This window comes from Nomascus leucogenys, chromosome 5, assembly GCF_006542625.1.
Source record: "Nomascus leucogenys isolate Asia chromosome 5, Asia_NLE_v1, whole genome shotgun sequence".
Lineage (NCBI taxonomy): Eukaryota > Metazoa > Chordata > Mammalia > Primates > Hylobatidae > Nomascus > Nomascus leucogenys.
The window spans coordinates 49,546,218-49,566,945 of NC_044385.1; the positions used below are offsets into that span (position 1 = coordinate 49,546,218).

The window sequence follows — 20,728 nt, forward strand, 5'->3', positions numbered from 1 at the left end:
ATGTCCTGGGTACTGTAAAAAGTGCTTTTATACATATTACCTCTTTGATTCTCAAAACAATCCTATTATTTTCATTTTACTAAGAAAAAAACCTGGAACTTAGAGATTAAAAACAGAGGCACTTAAGGACTACAGTGAGACTGGAAACTTTTTTTCATAGTAGCAACAATTTACATAATTGTATCATTTTCTCCTGCTGCATCTCTTAGACCGTGAATAGCAACAAATCCAGCATCATAAGTTTACAAGGTTAGGGATGGTATAGCAGAAGGATAAGGGAAGTGGGGAGTTAAAGGAATGGGGAAACGGGAAAGAAAGAGATTCGAATAGTTGATCATTGGGACCATGGCTCTGTGAAACAAAGGTAAGGCAGACTTGGGGGAGAAAATGAAGGAATTAAGGAATTTGAGAATATTTAGCAGTAGAAAGAAAATCAGTAAAACACAAAATTACAGTAGAATAGAATTTTTTAAATAACATTGATGAAAGAGTTTAAGGTGATGAATGGCCCATGGCATTGAGTTTCTTCAGAAGAATGAGAGTCACTAAATTGATTGAGGTCACATAACTAGTAAATGCTAAGTTTAAACAAACTCAGATCTTTTTCCAGTTTCAGTGGTATTTTCAACTTTCAACAACTTGGTTAACTGGGGTTCTAGGTACGACTGTATTGCTAATTAACACTGAAATTTACTATCTCATAAAACATTACATTAAAAACTTTTTAATATGAAGTACTGTTCATTCTTTTTCAGCAGATTTGTAGAACAATCACAAGCACTTCTAATGATCATCATTACCTCTTTTTTGGCTTCTTTTTTGGGATCATAATCACTATCATTCCCATCCATTGGATGTGTTTCTTCTACATCATCATCACTGAGAAGAAACAAAAATTAGTACACTGAATTCCCTTTTTTTTTTTTAGACAGCGTTTCACTCTTATTGCCCAGGCTAGAGTGCAATGGCACGGTCTTGGCTCACTGCAACCTCTGCCTCCTGGGCTCAAGCGATTCTCTCACCTCAGCCTCCCAAGTAGCTGGGATTACAGGCGCCCATCACCACGCCTGGCTAATTTTTGTATTTTCAGTAGAGACGGGGTTTCACCATGTTGGCCAGGCTGGTCTTAAACTCCTGACTTCAAGTGATCTGCCCGCCTCAGCCTCCCAAAGTGCTGGGATTACAGGCGTTAGCCACCGCGCCCAACCAATTCCCTTCTTTTTATTGTATTTTAGTGCTCTTATCAAACTGTAATATATATATCTAAATAATTTTACTAAATATTATTTAACAGAATAAGAGTTGTACTTGGGAAGATGAGCTTTTAATTCAGATTTCTGTAGTGTTCAGAAACATTTACCTCACTGGGTATACAGAATTCTTTTAGCAAACACTTCTAGCTCAAAAACAGAGACCCAGTGGGAAAGGGATTTAAAAAGAAATATCATTTGGGAAATAGGAACACATACAAATTGATATAATACTTAAATTTCATTGGAGAATAAAGACAGACAAAAATGGAACAAAATGATTTTATACTATCAAAAGATTTAGCCTCAATAATAAGGGTTTCAGTTACTCAGGTAATTATAAACATAATTATAAACATAAAAATATGTTTTCATAAAACATATTTTTTAATATATTCTAAATATGTGTATTAAATATATCAATACTAAAAGGAAGCATTTGTTATTAAAATTAAAAGAGGTGGAAGAGCTCTTAATATTAAAACTTCTAACCACTTGGCTCTTCTTGTCAGAGTAGAAACATAAATGTAATAAGGAATATTTACAATGTGTTGTGATAACTTTTCTGCCTTAGGAAATGTAAGCAATCCAATGCAGTGTCCCTAACAATGTAACTATATGGAGGTAACCAACCTACCTGTCACCCTGATTATGTCTATTAGCTAGTTTACGAGCCTGGCGGTCCATCAAACTTGTCCTAGAGCGAGTTTTTTTCCAAGAATAGTAATATTTTACAAGGCTTGCAATTGTCTTATCTGGAAGCTTAAAAAAAATCATGTTAATATCAGCAAGTTTAATTCATAAACAAAATGAATAATTTTGATGATATTCTTTACTACTTAGTAAAGGCATAATTAAAAAATATTTCATGGGTACCTTTATGACTTATAGAGCTAAAAAGTACTACTACAGTCAGTATCCCATATCAATTTCACTGACATTTCTGAATGAATATTCCTATTTGTTCTGGGAGAGGAGGGGAAGAGGTCACACACTAATTTGGTGAGAATGTCCCCAGAAGTTCCCAGCGCAGCCATGTTAGTATTCAATATATGTAATTCACATAAAATAAAATTCTCTATTTTAAGTGTACATATTAGTGGTTTTGGTGAATTCACTAACTTGTACAATCACCACCTCTAATTCCAGAACATTTTCATAATCTCAAAAAGAAATCCTGTACCCATTAGCAATCATTCCCTATTCTCCCCCTTCACCAGTCCCTGGCAACCACTAATCTACTTTCTGTCTCTATGGATTTGCCTATTCTGGACATTTTACATAAAGGGAATCATACTATATGTGACCTTTTGTGTCTTGCTTCTTTCATTTAGCAAGATGTTTTAAAGAAAAGCTATTCAATTCTTAACAAATTTTTTTGAATAACTTTGTTTTAAATCCAGGTCTTAAAATGGTAAATAATGCAAACAGGCTTTGGCCATCAAATGAAGTCTCTGAGTATTAAAATGACTAATGATCATGCACTGATGTGTCAGAGTGACAAACAAGGATGCAACTTCCCCACCAAAAATGTTCTCTTTCATTATGGAAGACACCTAGATATATTTGCAAATATTATCTAATTTTCATCTACTCAGGTTAAAATCGTTTAATGCAGGAACTTCTCGGATTTACATTATTTTGACACAATACTAAAAATGTAGGAACTAGAAATACAGAGCAGTTTCTCTCTATTAAAAAAAAAGAGAGAAAGAAAAAAGCAGCACCATCAGGACAATATTGAAATAATATGTTTTTTTTTGTTGGTTTTTTTTTTTTGAGACAGAGTCTCACGCTGTTGCCCAGGCTGGAATGCAGTGGCGCAATCTCGGTTCACTGCAAACTCTGCCTCCCGGGTTCAAGCTATTCTTCTGCCCCAGCCTCCCAAGTAGCTGGGGCTACAGGCGCATGCCACCACACCCGGCTAATTTTTTATATTTTTAGTAGAGACGGGGTTTCACTGTGTTAGCCAGGATGGTCTTGATCTCCTGACCTCGTGATCTGCCCGCCTCGGCCTCCCAAAGTGCTGGATTACAGGCATAAGCCACCGTGCCCGGCCTAATATGGGATTTTTAAAAAAGGGTCTTCCGTATCCAAAAATATATAAATTGGAAAAAATCCTCGTGTCAAAGAGTGAAACATTTAAAAATAAAGTTGAAATTATTTTTTTTCCTGGAACAATAAACATAAGAAATAACTCTTATTACATGTATATTATTACATGTTATTTAAGTCAAAATAAAAGCTAATTTACTATAATGCAATAGCACACAACTGTCATTTAAGAGTGGTTGCAGAAAATAGGATTGTATAAAAATATACCTATTTACAAATAGTTTTTAAAATTAAATTGAAGAATGTTTTTGTATTTAATAATTAGGAAGTGTTCAATAGTAGCTTAACATATCATTCACATATGAACCACAGTAAGATTAAAATTACCATACCATTTGCTGAATCCTGTGAAAGCTCTTTCCATGAAAACTAAAGGCTTGTTCAAATAGGACTTTATCTTCCACTGTCCACTCATCCGGAAAGGGAGTGAAATTAGGGAGATCAGCAAGGGACTTCTCAATGTTATGTTTATGCCAGAACAACATGCCAAGTGCCTTTGAAGAGAAATCATTCCCCTTTGGTTTTAATGGACTTATGTTCCATCACACTTAAGAAAGTTAAACACAAATTAGATTAAAATCTTAAGCCTATGACTTCAACTGAAGATAGACTCACAGTTTGGGACTTTAAATCAGGGGCGCCCAGGTAGCAGACCTCATTTATTTATTTCTTTTAAATCAGGGCCTCAGAACAGTGAATGTTCTTATATACCATATTTGCTGCAGAATCTAGGAAAAACAGTGAGCTGAGGAGAGTGACTACAAAGCAGATTTGTAGGTTCACACCGAGTTTAACCCACATTTTAAAATTTGTCAATATGTAGGAAAAAATTTGCTAAAAGGAAAATTTCCAATAAATCCATACTTGAATGAAATGATCAGATGCCACAAAGCCAGAAATGCTCAGCTGGGGCTTAGTAGAGAGGTATTTTAAATTTTAATCTTTTACAAGTGTATCACAGACTAACCACGTCCAAGAAGTGAAAGTACCTCCACTGCAACTTTAACAATTTTTTTTAACCACATTTACTATCAGAACATATAAACAGAATTATTAGGAGGCATATAAATAACTTCAATGACTTGATTACCAAATCATAACAAAGACTGAAATGGACAATTTCCAAAAATTCCATAACTTCCCCTTCTATTTTTAGTAGGCCTTTCTCTTTATTATAAGGTATTAAGCATCATTTAGGACACAAACTTTTATTTTCCAAGAGATATAGGAACTTTATAAATAGTGCGTTTGTTAATTTCTGTACTCTGATAACAGTCCTTTAAAATACACAGGAAAATGAACATATTAAGGTATAGTCCTATTTTAAAGGATTGACTTTCTCAAATATTAAACAGAAAGACAAGGCTTAAAAAAAATAGGCAATCAAAGGCTTCAAAATCCACAAAAAAGTTAATTACCTTTAGATAGATATAGATAAAATAAACATCTCAATTTCACAAAAATATTCCTTTACCATGTAATTGGACTATAAAGTTAGCTCTTGATAACCCAGGTTACAGATAATTTACCTTTCTTACTTATCTTAAAACAAATCTACCTATTTTACTATTAATTCTGATAAAGGTTGAAATAATACTTAGTTGAAATGAGATTTAAGATCTCTTTCATTTCATTATTCCATAATTTCCATTCCCTCATTACTAAGGATAATGTACCATATATTTGTCTCTCTATATATAGTATATTATATTATATATAATAGAGTGTATTACATAATAAACATGTAAATACATTATAGTCTATTTAATATAACTTATCTCCATAACTATGTATGTTATACTTACTAAATTCAATGACATTACTATATTTTGTATGCAGAAAAAGACCAATCTGTGGGTAGTCAATAGATCTAATTATAGTGTAAAATATTAAGATAATTTGATTTTGTTACAATTTTTATTTGAAGAGACAACTCTACATACAGACATATATCATATATAGATATATCCTTTTAAAGTTATCTAACAAAAAAAGCCTTTTGTGATTTCATTCAAAATTTTAAAGTCTTAAATATTCCTTTAAATGTAAAGTTTAACTTTTAGATCCTGTAGAACAAAAAGTCAAAAGAGAATTACATGTATCATTAAAATTTTTTATAAATAAAAGATTTGTTTTAAAGTTCTATCTGTGTACATTTACTCCAAAATACACCAAAACCTTAACTTTTCATTTTGGTAAGCATTTGCCAGAGGAATACTGAAGGCTTCCAGAAACTTCCAGAACTCGAAGTAGAATAAGAAACAGATATATTGAAAGAAAAATATTTAAGCCTTTGAGATGAATAATGTTTATAAAATCAAACTCCTTAATATTGAAAGGTCACTCTTTGCTAGGACTTTTGTGGTATCTATAAAATAGCTGGTCAAGCTTATGCACGTTGTTAGGACAGAAACTATCATGAGATACTCTAGATTTGGTAAATATTGGGACAAGCCTTACTACCGAAGTGTTTCTCTACATACCTGTTCCACATTGTAGCCATGCTTTTCCTTTGCAATTGCAATGTATTCATCCACTGCAATGAAATAAGGTTATATAATTATTTATTCTCATTTACTTCATTTACCTAGGTCTACTTTTGTTCTTAACATAGCAAAGTAAAACGATTTATATTCCAGGGTAAAAAAAATAGCCAAAGGCACCTCCCATGAAATGTTACAAAAAGAGACTTATCATAGCAAGATCAGATGCTCACCTGGTTTAAAATTGTATTTAGTATAACTTATCTCTACGACTACATATTATACTTACTAAATTCAATGACATTACTGTATTTCTGTATGCAGAAAAAGACCAATCTATGGGTAGCCAATAGATCTAATTATTGTATAAAATATTAAGATAATTTCTTTTCTAATAGTCTTTATTTGGAGACTTAGCTGTTTAAGACACTTTCACATATTTCAAGTTGATCCAAAGCCTTTACCATTCCATTTTTGATTGATGTATAAAGGATAGTTTATCTATAGTTTTGCCAGCTATACATAATGACACATTTATGTATGCTTCAGTACTCTAAATTTTCTTCAGCTCTTCCTGCTTGTTACACAAAGCATGTTTGAGTATTCCACTTTCATTTATCTTCCATATGTAATTAAGCCAACAGAATTATTTAGATAAGCAGTTTCAAGATGATAAACTGGCTATTATTTCAAGGCCTCATTGCTAAGAGTCCGACACATTCACCAGAACACAGTTTTATGTGAACTCCATATAATCACTCTGCCTTGATTCTAATTAATTTATATATGTGTATGTATGTATAAATTAATTTTGGAAATATTTTTGAGAAGCAGTGGTTAAGAATCCTGATTCTGGAACAGCTAGTCTACCTGGGTTTACCGGCTTATTGCTATTTTTTTGACTTTGGTCAAGTAACTTTTGACCTTTCTGTACCTTAGTTTCCTCACTCTAAATAGTTGTTAAAAACAGTACCTTCCTCCTATGATTAAATGAGTTAATAAACGGAAAATGCCCAGAACAGCACCTGGTCCATTTTAAGAATTTTTTAAGTATTTGCTGTGATTATTAGTCTGTATAGTCTAATATATGAATATGTTCTTATAATAATGCTATTAGAATAAAGTGGTTAAATGTATGCTATCAAATCTCCCCCCAAAGGGTAAGCTTTTTGTGTAGAAAACCCAAATATTATATTTTGTTTACAGCCGAAAGCACTTAGATACATGACAGGTCTAAATATATGCTGAACAATACCAACTGACCTGTGGTTTCCAACCCTGGCTATGCATTACAATCAGTGTGGGAGCTTTTAAAAAGTAAGACATCCAGGATCCACCCTTGAAGCCTCTAACTTAATTGGTCTGAGAAAGAGGCTAGACATAAGTACTTAAAAAAAAAAAATTCCCCAAATGATTCCAATGCACACCCAGGGTTGAAAACTATTGCATTAGACCTTCATTTAAATATTCCACATGAACACTGCACTACCAGGACACTCTGGCTGAATTTTGTTTTCCACTTTGCTAAGAAATGAACCATTGTATAAAACAGAACTAAGCCAGCAAAATTCAATGATACCCTGATGCTCAGTTTGTGAATGAAAACCTTTGTCTGTAATGAGGATTGAACCTGGGAAACCAATAGTCTCTTTCAGGTTCTCATTAAACAGTCTCAGGCCAGATGAATAATTTCATGTTTTCTGTTAGGAATGCTTCAAAGGCACACAATTTCTAGAATACCAGCTAGACCTTTAGCTGGTGTTTTATAGCTCTTAAATAGAAAGATTTATCAGGTAAGCAGAAACATACTCAGTTTTCAATTTTTAGCTCTATTGCATCAATAAGCATGATTCGACTTACTATACACGATAGGATATCATTAATTTTCATGGGACTAAATAACTCAGACACCTTTAAGATGTTAGTAAATATTCTAAAAAGACAAGCTTATCTTACAGCTGCTAGAATTAACTGTTCAGTGTCGTTGTTGTTGTTGTTGTTGTTATTTAATAAACTAAATGATAACTGAATGGAGGGGTGGGGATCTTAGTGTTGTTACCTGCACGTTTCCTATATCTGATGTGCCGCAAAGGATCAGGTCCGCTACATCACATTGAAGTCTAAAGCCACACCATGATTCAAGAAGTGCATGGTCAATGATCCAGAAGGTCTCCGTCCAGAAATGGAGAGCACAAAGATGACCTGATGGCTGCTGAAGTCAGTTCTTTCCCCTTTCCTCTTTAAAATGGTAATGATAGTGGGCTCTTTGAAGTTTGAAGGCATGTCTTTACCGCTCCATATACTGAGGAAAAGCCTGGGCAGATGTCTACATAGTAACTCCCTCCCCTGCTTGAGGATTTAAGCAGCAATGCCATCAGATCCTAGGTTTTTTCATTCTTCATGGGCCTGACACAAATTGGAATGATCAACCCACTATCTTCCAAAAGGAAAAACATTCTAATATAACAACCTCCATTAAAAAAAAAATTAAAAAAATAAAAAAATAAAACAAAGACAAAACTGTTTTCTTATGAGAATCTATAAGACCCAAAAACAAACATAAGTCATATTTTGAATTGGCTGATAAACTCCTGCTGACATTAACATTCAATTTCAGAAAACTTACATTTGGCATCTGGGATACTGTGATATGGAGACCATACAAGCATCCCTCCATTGTCTTTATCTGTGTACTTTGTAGCACCTGGGGGAAAAAAATAATTACTTTGAATATGAAGGATTTTGTTTACACTGAAAATAAGTAGAAACAAAGTAAGCTGGCCAGGCACGGTGGCTCATGCCTGTAATCCCAGTACTTTGGGAGGCCGAGGCAGGCGGATCACAAGGTCAGGAGATCGAGACCATCCTGGCTAACACGGTGAAACCCCGTCTCTACTAAAAATACAAAAACAAAATTAGCCAGGCTGGTGGCAGGCACCTGTAGTCCCAGCTACCCGGGAGGCTGAGGCAAGAGAATGGCGTGAACCCGGGAGGCGGAGCTTTCAGTAAGCTGAGATGCGCCACTCCACTCCAGCCTGGGTGACAGAGGGAGACTCCGTCTCAAAAAAAAAAAAAGAAAGTAAGCTTTATTTATGTTTTAGTACAGTACCTGCAAAGGAGAACAAGTAAAGAAAATATAGGAAAACAGATTTACATTACATATAGTAAATATCTTGCTTATAAAAACTAAGGAAATTTTGCAAATGCCGGTTTATCCCTTTTAAACTAAAAAAGACTGTCTTCAGTACCTACCTCTACTTGACAGAAGGTAATAAATCTGATTTAAACTTCCATACATTACTTAGAGATCATCATTAAAAATTCAAGACTTTTAAATGAGAAAGAATGCCTCAGGTTTTTTTTTTTTTTTTTTTGCCCCATACTAAATGGGCCAAGATTGCTGTAATTTTTAAACACTTATGTCTGCTTTTTATTTATTTCTTGCTAAGGGTCTGCCAGCTATTCACTTTTACATTACGTTCATTTATTACATCTTATATTTATAAAAGCTTGCGCTCTACATTAGAAGAAAAGTCAAGATAAAAAGATAAAAGGCTGGGTGTGATGGCTCACGCCTGTAATCCCAGCACTTTGGGAGGCTAAGGCAGGCGGATCACCTGAGGTCAGGAGTTCAAGACCAGCCTGGCCTACATGGTGAAATCCCGTCTCTACTAAAAATACAAAAATTAGCCAGGTATGGTGGCGCGCGCCTGTAATCCAGCTACTCAGGAGGCTGACGCAGGAGAATCGCTTGAACCCAGGAGGCAGAGGTTGCAGCGAGCCGAGGTCACACAGCTGCACTCCAGCCTGGGTAACAGAGCCCAGGCTCCATCTCCAAAAAAAAAAAAAAAGTCAAGATAAAAAAGTTAACACAACTTCTTCTTAATATAATCTGAAAGTCTACTTCTGACCTGGAAGGATAGTAACATTTTCTAATTTCTTTCTTTCTTTTTAAATATGTGAAGTCTTGGCCGGGGGCGGTGGCTCACGCTTGTAATCCCAGCACTTTGGGAGGCTGAGGCGGGTGGATCACGAGGTCAGGAGATCGAGACCACGGTGAAACCCCGTCTCTACTAAAAATACAAAAAAATAGCCGGGCATGGTAGCGGGAGCCTGTAGTCCCAGCTACTTGGAGAGGCTGAGGCAGGAGAATGGCGTGAACCTGAACCTGGGAGGCGGAGCTTGCAGTGAGCCGAGATTGCGCCACTGCACTCCAGCCTGGGCGACAGAGCGAGACTCCGTCTCAAAAAATAAAAATAAAAAAATAAAAAAATAATAAATAAATAAATAAATAAATATGTGAAGTCTTGCTATGTTGCCTAGGCTGGTCTTGAACTACTGGCCTTGAGCAATCCTACTGGCTCAGCCTCCCAAGTAGTTGGGATCACAGCTGCATGCCACCACACCTAGCCTCTAATTTATTTCTAATATTTTATAGCCTAGAAAGTTAGAAAAATCAAGCCCTATTAAAACTTCATATAAATTAAGAATCAACAGCATGAATGAAGGCCTGAGACAGCTATGCCAGAGCCAAGTTACATGCCTGTAGATTCTATTATTTTAATCATTCAGCGATATTTTTCTGGTCTACCTAATTCTTAGTTGCATTTAATTCATTAAAACTACCAACAAATGAAGCATTGCTGCCACTTTTTTTTTTTTTTTGAGATGAAGTTTCACTCGTTGCCCAGGCTGGAGTGCAATGGCACGATCTCAGCTCACTGCAACCTCTGCCTCCCAGGTTCAAGCGATTCTCCTGCCTCAGCCTCCCAAGTAGCTGGGCATGCACCACCACGCCCAGCTAATTTTTGTTATTTTTAGTAGAGACAGGGTTTCATCATGTTGGCCAGGCTGGTCTTGAACTCCTGACCTTGTGATCCGCCTGCCTCGGCCTCCCAAAGTGCTGGGATTACAGGAACGCGCCACCATGCTTGGCTAACTTTTTATTTTTAGTAGAGACAAGGTTTCTCCATGTTGGTCAGGCTAGTCTCAAACTCCCAACCTCAGATGATCCACCCGCCTCGGCCTCCCAAAATGCTGGGATGACAGGTGTGAGCCACTGCACCCGGCTCATAAATGACTTTTATGTGGTATTGATAATTACCATTAATAGCCAGAATTCCAAAATTACTGACATATTAAAATAATTCCGAGGTTAAACTGTAATCCTTTATAAAGTTATAAGATACTTGGAATGAAGAACTAGGGGGGGTCAGAGAACTACTATTATAATCTCCAGCTAGAGAAGTTATCTATCAGGCAATAATATAATATCATTAAATATTTTTATTTTTAGAGAAGCATCATATATCATTACTGATCAACAAATTTTAGTTAAAAAATCATACAATTGCTATAAAATATAAATTTATCTTAAAATTCTATGTATAAGGAAAATTAAGAAGAAAAGAGAACTGAAAGAAGAAACACTACCAAAGTATTCGAAAGCCTTTTGTATTTTGTCAATATCTTTAATAAAAGAGGACACAAAAGCATGAGCTGAGAATTTAGGAAAATGCCAAATTAAGGTTCATTCTGTAAAATTTATATTCAATGAAAATAAACTGGCCAGGCCCTGTGGCTCAAGCCTGTAATCCCAGCACTTTGAGAGGCCAAGGTGGGCGGATCACCTGAGGTCGGGAGTTCGAGACTAGCCTGACCAACATGGAGAAACCTCATCTCTACTAAAAATACAAAAATTAGCCAGGTGTGGTGGCGCATGCCTGTAATCCCAGCTACTCGAGAGGGTGAGGCAGGATAATCACTTGAACCCGGGAGGCGGAGGTTGTGGTGAGCCGAGATCACGCCATTGCACTCCAGCCTGGGCAACAAGAGTGAAACTCCATCTCAAAAAAAAAAAAAAAAAAAAAAAAAAAAAAAAAAAAAAAAAAAAAAAAAAAAGAAAGAAAATAAACTTTAATGTATCTTTTTAAAACTTCAATATTAAGATACATATTTAAGTTTTAACCCTGTAAAATAAAAATACAACACAAAATAGCCAACTCACTCTATGGTAATAAAACAAAAATCCTATTTAAGTTGGTCAGAAGCCTTTACTTAATGCATAAAATCTAATGTTATACAAAGTGAATATCGTAAACTTCAATCCTTTAACATGGAACTCATTATTCTGCACAATGGAATCATGACAATAAGATCATTTAAATCCTACTTAATAGAACATGAAATGCAACAAAGAAAGTTTTTCATTGTCTCAAGTCTTAATGGCATATCATGCTAAATATTTAAACATAATTTCCTTGCACCTCATTCTTGCCTTACAGAAAGTCTGAATTAAAATATCTTCATTAAATGTCCCTTCTCAGACAGATATTACACTTTTTTTAAATTTTTCCCCATAAAAAGTAACAGCTACAGGCTGGGTGCAGTGGCTCTTACCTATAATCCCAGCACTTTGGAAGGCCAAGGAGGGTGGACGGCTTGAGCCCAGGGGTTTGAGACCAGCCTGGGAAACATAGTGAGACCTTGTCTCTACTAAAAACACAAAAAATTAGCTGGATGTGGTCATGTGCACCTGTAGTCCAAACTACTCAAGAGGCTGAGGTGGGAGGATTGCTTGAGCCCAGGAGTTCAAGGCTGCAGTGAGCCATGACCACACTACTGCACTCCAGCCTGGGCAACAGAGCAAGACCCTGTCTCAATAAATAAATAAATAAATAAATAAGTTTCCAAAAAATTATTAGCATTGTAATTAAGGGCCCCATCTGACAGAAACTGGTATCCAAGTTGTGGGAACTAATAGCTCTTCCAATATCGGTGAGTAGGTAGAGGATAGAGGAGCAGCATACATAGAGCAATCCTGTCTGATAGCAAAGAATGCCTAATTAAGCATTTCACAATTTTCCTTCCCTAACTCTGAACTGGACTCTACTATTTTCAATTATATATGTGTCAACTAGGCCCAAGAGATGACTGATACAGGAAGTAAGGGATATTTCAGTGCAATGGTTAAGAGTATGAACTACAGAGCCCAACTCCCAGAGTCTGAATACCAGCTCTGCTACTTGGCAGCTGTGTCACCTTGGATAAATCTATTTAATCTGTCTGTGCCTCAGTTTTCCTTATCTCTAAAAATATGGATGATGAAAGTACCTACCTGACAGAGTTGCTCAAAAATTAAATGCATTAATGTAAGTACGTGGCATATGGTAAGCATTACCTAAGACTTAATTATTATTACTAGTATATGCTTATTGAAGACAGTTCTTTCTTAAGTTCCTTCCTTCTTTATCCTAAAAAGGCTTCTTCTCACCTTATCAACTACAAAATAAATGAATAAATCCTCAAGGGGCTGTATCTCAAAAATGGCTGATGTCCTCTCTCACCAATCCCTTGAAAATGAAATTGAATAGCTGTAATGACCCTTACGTTTTTCTCACAATTCAGATGTGATTCCTTTCCTATAAAATAGGAGAAAGTAACGTGTGCTATTAAAAATAATTTATCTACCTCTTGGGATGCTTTGTGTCCAGTAAGTTTTACCTTTTTCATTGTAAAAGTCAGAATGAACTAAAACATTTAATAGACATTAACCCCATGTTTATCTTGTTTTTAACAGTAACAATATTTAAGATTATACCTCAAAACTATCTGATATTTAGAAACAGTACTGAGACTCAAACCTGAGTCACCAACAAAACAACCATGCCTTAGAAGTACCTTATCTTCTGAACAGATTAAAAAACAAACCAAAACCTAGATAGCAAGCTATCATAATTTTAAAAGACTATACTAGCATATCAGTTCTGAAAATGAAATTGTTGAACAATCAGTTGTCTTCAGTTTTAGATAAAACATTTAAAGGTTAATCCCTTTGAAATTACTAGATCTTTAAACTGGAGTCTTACGTTTATAAGACTACTGGAGAAAACCAACAACTAGGAAAGGAAAATATAATTCGATAAACTAGGATTCCTACATCAATAAAAATAAAAATCTAGACATTAAAAATAAGGACTTTGATGAAGATCATGGAACAAATATACCATATAAAGAACTTAAATATTGAGAATATTAAGCTGTACTAAATATATTTTGACATTTTACTATTTATATATACTAGGTTCTAAATTATATACTTAATATGTACCAACTTCAAACTTGGGTAAACAAAGACTTTCCCAGGGTACATGCGCATGAGAAAGTTTTAAGAGAACCAGTTTTCAGAATTTTAACTTCCCTATTTTCTCTTTCCCAAGACAATCTGCCTGAAAACTCACCTGTGGTCAAATGATAAGAGGTTAGACTCATTCTACTTCCATCATCTGTCTTCACAAATACCCTTCTCTCACTTAAAAAAAATAAAAAATAAATCTCTCATGTATTTCAAATCTTACAAGAGTACATGGCCCAAAATTTTAAACCCTCCAGGGTTTCAAACAGGGTGTCAGGAAAACTCTCCTTTACTCAAGGCACCATAACTACTAGAGTTTTAATCAATTAAGCACTAATTGTAATAACTCAAGCCAGAAAAGATTTAATACTCAGAACCTTACTCACAGGTGATCAATAAAGCACTTTTATTTAATTTAATTAATTAATTTATTTGAGACAGAGTCTCGCTCTGTCACCCAGGTTGGAGTGCAATGGTGCAATCTTGGCTCACTCCAACCTCCACCTCCCAGGTTCAAGCAATTCTCCTGCCTCAGCCTCCCAAGTAGCTGGGATTACAGGTGCCCACCACCACGCCCAGCTAATTTTTTGTATTTTTAGTAGAGATGGGTTTTGCCATGTTGGCCAGGCTGGTCTTGAACTCCTGACCTCAAGGGATCCACATGCCTTGGCTTCCCAAAATGCCAGAATTACAGGCATGAGCCACCGCACCGGGCCCAATAAAGAACAAAAAAAATTATATACGATAAAATTTTGTGGAGAAAATGCATGGAAATGACTTCAAAGACAAAAAGGAACAATGTAAACTTTGAGAATGTTAGAAGCTTGTCTACACATTTTACAAAATAGTACTATCACATCACTGTAGTATTTACATTTAATTGGATATATTTAAAATACAGAAAAAGACTTTATTATCAAAGTGCTAATATTTTCAATACACTGCAGATTATATTTTTCAACTATTTAAACTCTGACAACAGATGTCGACTAAAAATACGTGAATCTTTTTTCAAAATTATTTCATGGATATGTAAGGAAAATATTTTGAAAACCACTACTTTATATACATTAATTTTAACTTAATCTTGTGACATACTTAACATCATTACCCTTTTACAAACGAGAAAACTAAGGCCTAGAGAAGTCAGGTAGTTCATCCAAGGTTATTATGCCATATTAGATTAAAGGCATATGATAAATAATTAGGCTCTACACACAAAAATTGTTCCTCATGATGTAAGTACAGTTAGTAGGCACTAAATAAAAGGTGGGAAGATCTAGTGAACAACGGAAAGAAAATAATCAGAAATCTAGTTAGTAAAGACATTATCATCAATGGTTCCATAATTAAGGTAAACTGTTCCTAATCTCTTAACTTCAGAAATTCCAATATAAATCTCAATTCTTCTCATATTTCCTAAAATAATCATTTTAATAATTCTTTTTTTTTTTTTTTTTTGAAACCGAGTCTCATTCTGTCACCCAGGGTATAGCACAGTGGCGCCATCATAGCTTACTGCAGCCTCAACTTCTGGGACTCAAGTGATCTCCCACCTCAGTCTTCTGAGTAGCTGGAAGTACAGATGTGGTATGCCACAACACTTGGCTAATTTTTGAATTTTTTGTAGATGGGGTCCCACTATGTTGCCCAGGCTGGTCTCAAACTCCTGGGCTCAAGCGATCCTCTCACCTTAGCCTCCCAAAGTGCTGGGATTATACCCATGAACTATGGCCCCTGGCCAATTCATTCTTTACCTGCTTAATTTTTATCATCATCACTATCACCTTTTCCAATAAAATTAGTCTCCAGAAAAAATCCTCTTAATTTTTCTAGTCTAATCATAGCAGATTTTACAGTCTCAGCACCCAAGGAATTTTTCTTCCAAATGACTTCCTGAGCTATGGGTCAACAATCTCCATAAAGATGGATTGAGTGGTTTAGGAGACAAAGATAATGAGAAAGAGAAGAGAGAGAAGCTAACCATTTCTCAATTTCCATAATTAATAAATATCTTTTTGGCAGGGTGTGGTGGTTCAACCTTGTAATCCCAACACTTTGGGAGGCCAAGGCACGTGGATCACCTGAGACCAGGAGTTCAAGACTAGCCCGGCCAACATGGTGAAACCTTTTCTCTACAAAAATACAAAAAACAAAATTAGCTGGGCCACGGTGGCACGTGCCTGTAGTCCCAGCTATTAGGGAGGCTGAGGCAGGAGAATTGCTTGAACCCAGGAGGTGGAGGTTGCAGTGAGCCAAGATAGCACCACTGCACTCCAGCCTGGGGGACAGAGCAAGACTCTGCCTTAAAAAAAAAACAAAAAAAAAACCCAACAACTTTTCATCTATTATTTTTCCCAAGGTAATGTGTTTATATTCTCACCTAATTATACTGATGTGAAAAACTTCACACAACAGCACAACACTTATAAATAAGAATAAAATAGTCAGCAGTATAATGTTGAATGGCAGAGGCCCAGTATTTCCCTGTAAAAAATGCCCAATAACTGATAATCTACATTTGATTGATAAGATTAGCTTTTACCACATAAGAAAAGCCCTCCTATGTTTAAATGGTAGCTAGTTTTAATTGTGTCCTTAGGTTTGGTATGCTTCTGGAGAAGACTATTAAGCAGAAAATGAGTAAGTGAATTTACAGAAAGTGATGTTTATCCTTATTCTAATAATAAAATTCAATTACAGTCTGAGTAAATAAATTGAAAATATGACTTTAATGACTTTAAAAATAGTAACATTTCAGTGATTTCTTTCCTCCTTGAATATTCTATTTAGGTTTCAAAATAAGCAAAATATTATCGTCAATTAAGTTGGCTAACAGTGTTGCCATGTAAAATCACATTAATATTATTCTGTTTAAGTGATTATTCTCAAAATTTTGAAATTTGTTCGTGTTTAGTTTATCCTGAAACAAAAAAGATGCTTTCCAATTACCAGATCAGTGCTTTCCAATGTAATGCTATGGGCATGTACAAGTTTGTTCCAGCATTAAGTCTGGCTCTTATTAAACATAAAATCCCTAATCAAACTGTATACAGTTGTCTATGAAATAAATATTGACTCAGAAATCTACCCATTGGGGCAAAAACATAGGTATGTTTATTAACTTAGGAAATAATTGTAGCTGCTGAGGTATAATTTGGAAATAACTATCACTACCAAAAAAAAAAACAGACTCTCAATGAAAGCTCCAAATCAGAAAGGTGTGAATATATCCAGAATAATTCTTCATAATTACAAATTTTAATCTTTATAGAATAACTGCCATATGCCCATCATTTAATCCTGGCAAGAATTCCATTAGTTTTTATAGGCTGGGCGCGGTGGCCCATACCTGTAATCCCAGCACTTTGAGAGGTCGAGGCAGCAGATCACAAGGTCAGGAGTTCGAGAGCAGCCTGGCCAACACAGTGAAACCCCATCTCTACTAAAAATACAAAAATTAGCCGGGCATGGTGGCGTGTGCCTGTAGTCCCAGCTACTCAGGAGGCTGAGGCAGGAGAATCGCTTGAACCCGAGAGGCAGAGGTTGCAGTGAGCCGAGATCATGCCACTGCACTCCAGCCTGAGCGACAGAGTGAGACTTCATCTCAAAAAAAAAAAAAAAAAAAAAAAGTTTTTACAGCTAGGAATACTGAGGCTCAGGGAAAGCCTGTGGCTTGCTCAGACCACAAAAAGAAGAGTTGGGAGTTAGGAATTGAATTCAGTTTTTTTTTTTTTTTTTTTTTTTTTTGAGACGGAGTCTCACTCTGTCGCCCAGGCTGGAGTGCAGTGGTGTGATCTTGGCTCATTGCAACCTCTGCCCCCCGGGTTCAAGCAATGATTCTCCTGTCTCAGCCTCCCAAGTAGCTGGGTTTACAGGTGCATGCCACCACGCTCGGCTAATTTTTTGTATTTTTAGTAGAGACGGGGTTTCACCGTGTTAGCCAGGATGGTCTTGATCTCCCGACCTTGTGATCCACTTGCCTCAGCCTCCCAAAGTGCTGGGATTACAGGCGTGAGCCACCGCACCCGGCCTGAATTCAGTCTCTTAAAGCCAAAATGTGCTCTTTCCAAATGTCAAGTAAACCCAAAGGGAGCAGAGTGGTGTGAAAGTGCCATTCACCTACTAGCAACATCAATAAAGAAAATTAGTTTCATAAAACATTTAAAATTATTTGAAGCCCATCATCAGTATACACACTGATAGTCTTTGAATAAAATGTACTCTCAGCCAGTCATTTAGAAGGCAACCCAAATCTAGTGAACACTCTTGCATCATTGTTTTCACCTATTACAAATGAGACTGTCCCGACTCATTACTTTTCATCCTCCTCACTTGGGACAGGAGGAGCTGCTATCTGAAATCCAAATGGTTGGTAAATATCATTTCGCATTGTCTTAATGGGGAGAGGAGGAACAAAAAAATACGCCTCTGAATCCTAATAATTAAACATTGTTTCTCCCCAAGAAAATACAAGTAAGCTCTTTAATATCTAACACAGAAATCCAAGGTCTGACACAAACGCAATATTATAGGCACTGGGAAAAAACTGACAAACTGTAACGAGGAAAAAAAAAAGGTGGGCCCCTTTCAAAGTCTGTCCAAAGCCTGAACTGAGAAGGGTCTCGGGCAGGGTGGGGAGAAGGAAACGCGCTCCACTCCGAGAGGCTCCAGCAAGGGCGCCTCCATATGCGGAACTCTCGCCCAATCCCTACACAGGCTGAAATCTCGTGACCGCCGGGGAGCCTGTTTGGAGAAAAGTAGACAGGGAGCCCGCAAGCTGGGTTGGCAGAGGACGCTGGAACCTGGCTGCTCGGGGAGAAAATGTCTCCTTGGCAGCTGCAGCCACTGTCCTGTGGTCTAACTTCGCAGGGCTGGCTGGCGAGCGAGGTGTGCCTGCTGCTGGCGTCTCCCCACCCCCTTCCCCCACCCCTTTCTCTCCGCGGCTCCTGCACTCCGCAGAGCTGCCGCGACCAAAGCTACACCACCTAGCCGAAAAGAAAGAAAAGAGACAATCCTGGCTGCGCACAGGTCGGCAGGGCTCGCCCTTGGCTTCCCCGGCCGGTGACAGCCGCCCTGGCCTCTACCGCCCGCCCGACAGAGCGCGGCCCTCGGCGCCGGGGCGAGCGAGGTGGCAATTGACATTTGCATGGTCCGTCCATACAGTCCGCACGCCTGCTCCTCCAGCCCGCGGCCTCGGACCCTGGACCCCACCAAGGGCCGTCTCCCTCTGCTCACCCCGACCCTGCTCCAGGCTCAAGGGTCAGGAAGGCGATGCCACCAGCGGGCAAGTGGCCTCAGAAGGGAACCATGTTAACCTTGCAGCGCACACATCTGCCCACACGCCCAGTGTCACAGCCCGGCCAAGCCTGACAGCCTCCCCGCCATGGATGCCTGCCCAGCCCAACCCCGCATCCCCTCCCAGCCCCATGCCCGGACCCCTAGCCCGTCCACCCGAAACCAAGCCCAGGAAAGGAGAGATGAGATTTTGCTTAAGCAAATATATCTACCTGGATCAAATTCAGGGATCCGAGCTTGGTATTCGGCTCCGACTCTCATCCCAACATCTGCAAAGCAATGCCAAAAAATATATATATAAAATAAAAAAGAAGAAAACAAAAAGGAAGAGATACTTAATAAAAAATAAAAATCGCTAGATGGAGGAAAGAAGCGGCGGGTGGATGGGAAGATATTAACTCGGGGCACTCCGGGAGATGGCAGCGGATGGGGGGCGGGGAGCGGGGGGGGGGGCAAGGGCGGAGGATTGGTCGAGGGCGGAGGGACGGGGGTCGCGGGGGTGCTGCTGCACTGCACCGGGAGTTCGAGGCTACCGCAGCGCCCGGGCTCTGAGGGGAGGGAGGGCGGGAGAGCAGGAGAGCGGCGAGGGGAGGGGGCTGGGGGAGGGGAAGAGGGAGGGGGGCAGGCGGGCTGGCGGGGAGGAGTTCGAGGCTACCACCGTGCTCGTCGTCGCTGCTGCAGCCGCTCTCGGGCTCTGAGTAGTGCAGCCCGCCGTTGGTGGACGAGGCAACGCTGCCGCCGCCGCCTGCCGGGCTCTTGGCGCTGCCGTTGGCCGATCGGTTCTTCCCCAGTAACTCGGGCCCTTTCTCCATCATGCCGGGCATGGTAGAACAGGGGAGGGGGAAAGGTGAGGGAAAGAGGTAGGCGTCAGGGTGAAGGGGGAGATGGCTTAGAGCGCGGGCGGGAGGGAAAGGAGGAGGAGGAGGAGACGACGGCGGCGGCGGCGGAGGAGGAGGAGGCTGTTAATATGGAGCCGCCATGACCGCCCCGCTCCGGCAGTAGCGCAGTCGCCTCACAACAACCCGCCCCGGCCCCGCCTCTCTCCCCTCCTCCCTCCGCCGCCGCCCGCCCCGCGCAGTCCCGGGCGCCCCTCGGCCGCGCCGCGCCGCGCTCTACGCCGCCGCCGGTATCACTCCGCCCCGCAGGGAGGTTCCGGCCGCCTGGGGGGGAGGGGAAGGGGGGAGGGGCGGGGAAACCCCGCTCGCAGGCAGCCGGGCCACCCCAACCAAGCGCTAATAAAATCGCCACCGAGGCGTGGCCGCCGCTAGGGCTTTCTTCCTAGGGGGCGCTCCGGAGCGCGGGCGGGAGGTGCACACGAGGGAGCGGGACTCTTTGCCCTCTCTGGGCGGAAGGAACGCGGTCATCCTGAGAAAGGACCGAAGCGACCCGACTGGGCGACCGGGGGGGAGCGGCCCCCCTCTGCTGACCCGGCTGCAGGCACGGGCCGG

The 20,728-nt window shown here is 39.0% G+C and overlaps 1 protein-coding gene across 8 annotated transcripts in view; it reads right to left on the reverse strand.

Annotated features, from left to right (window-relative positions):
• Positions 1 to 20,396, reverse strand: part of RCOR3 (REST corepressor 3) — a 57,671-nt gene extending 37,275 nt beyond the window's left edge. For 2 of the 8 annotated variants that reach the window (XM_012506811.2, XM_003273033.3), the window contains exons 1-7: positions 19,939 to 20,396; positions 19,493 to 19,549; positions 8,475 to 8,552; positions 5,849 to 5,901; positions 3,698 to 3,859; positions 1,888 to 2,012; positions 801 to 879 (exon numbers count right to left, since the gene is read on the reverse strand). In XM_012506811.2, coding sequence (XP_012362265.2) covers positions 801 to 879; positions 1,888 to 2,012; positions 3,698 to 3,859; positions 5,849 to 5,901; positions 8,475 to 8,552; positions 19,493 to 19,549; positions 19,939 to 20,104 — 720 coding nt within the window. In that variant the 5' untranslated portion in view covers positions 20,105 to 20,396. Of the gene's footprint in view, positions 1 to 800; positions 880 to 1,887; positions 2,013 to 3,697; positions 3,860 to 5,848; positions 5,902 to 7,907; positions 8,562 to 19,492; positions 19,550 to 19,935 lie in introns of those variants that run through there. The other 6 variants (XM_030813052.1, XM_012506810.2, XM_030813054.1 and 3 more) reach the window with 6 other exon arrangements.
• Positions 20,397 to 20,728: the final 332 nt, after the last annotated feature.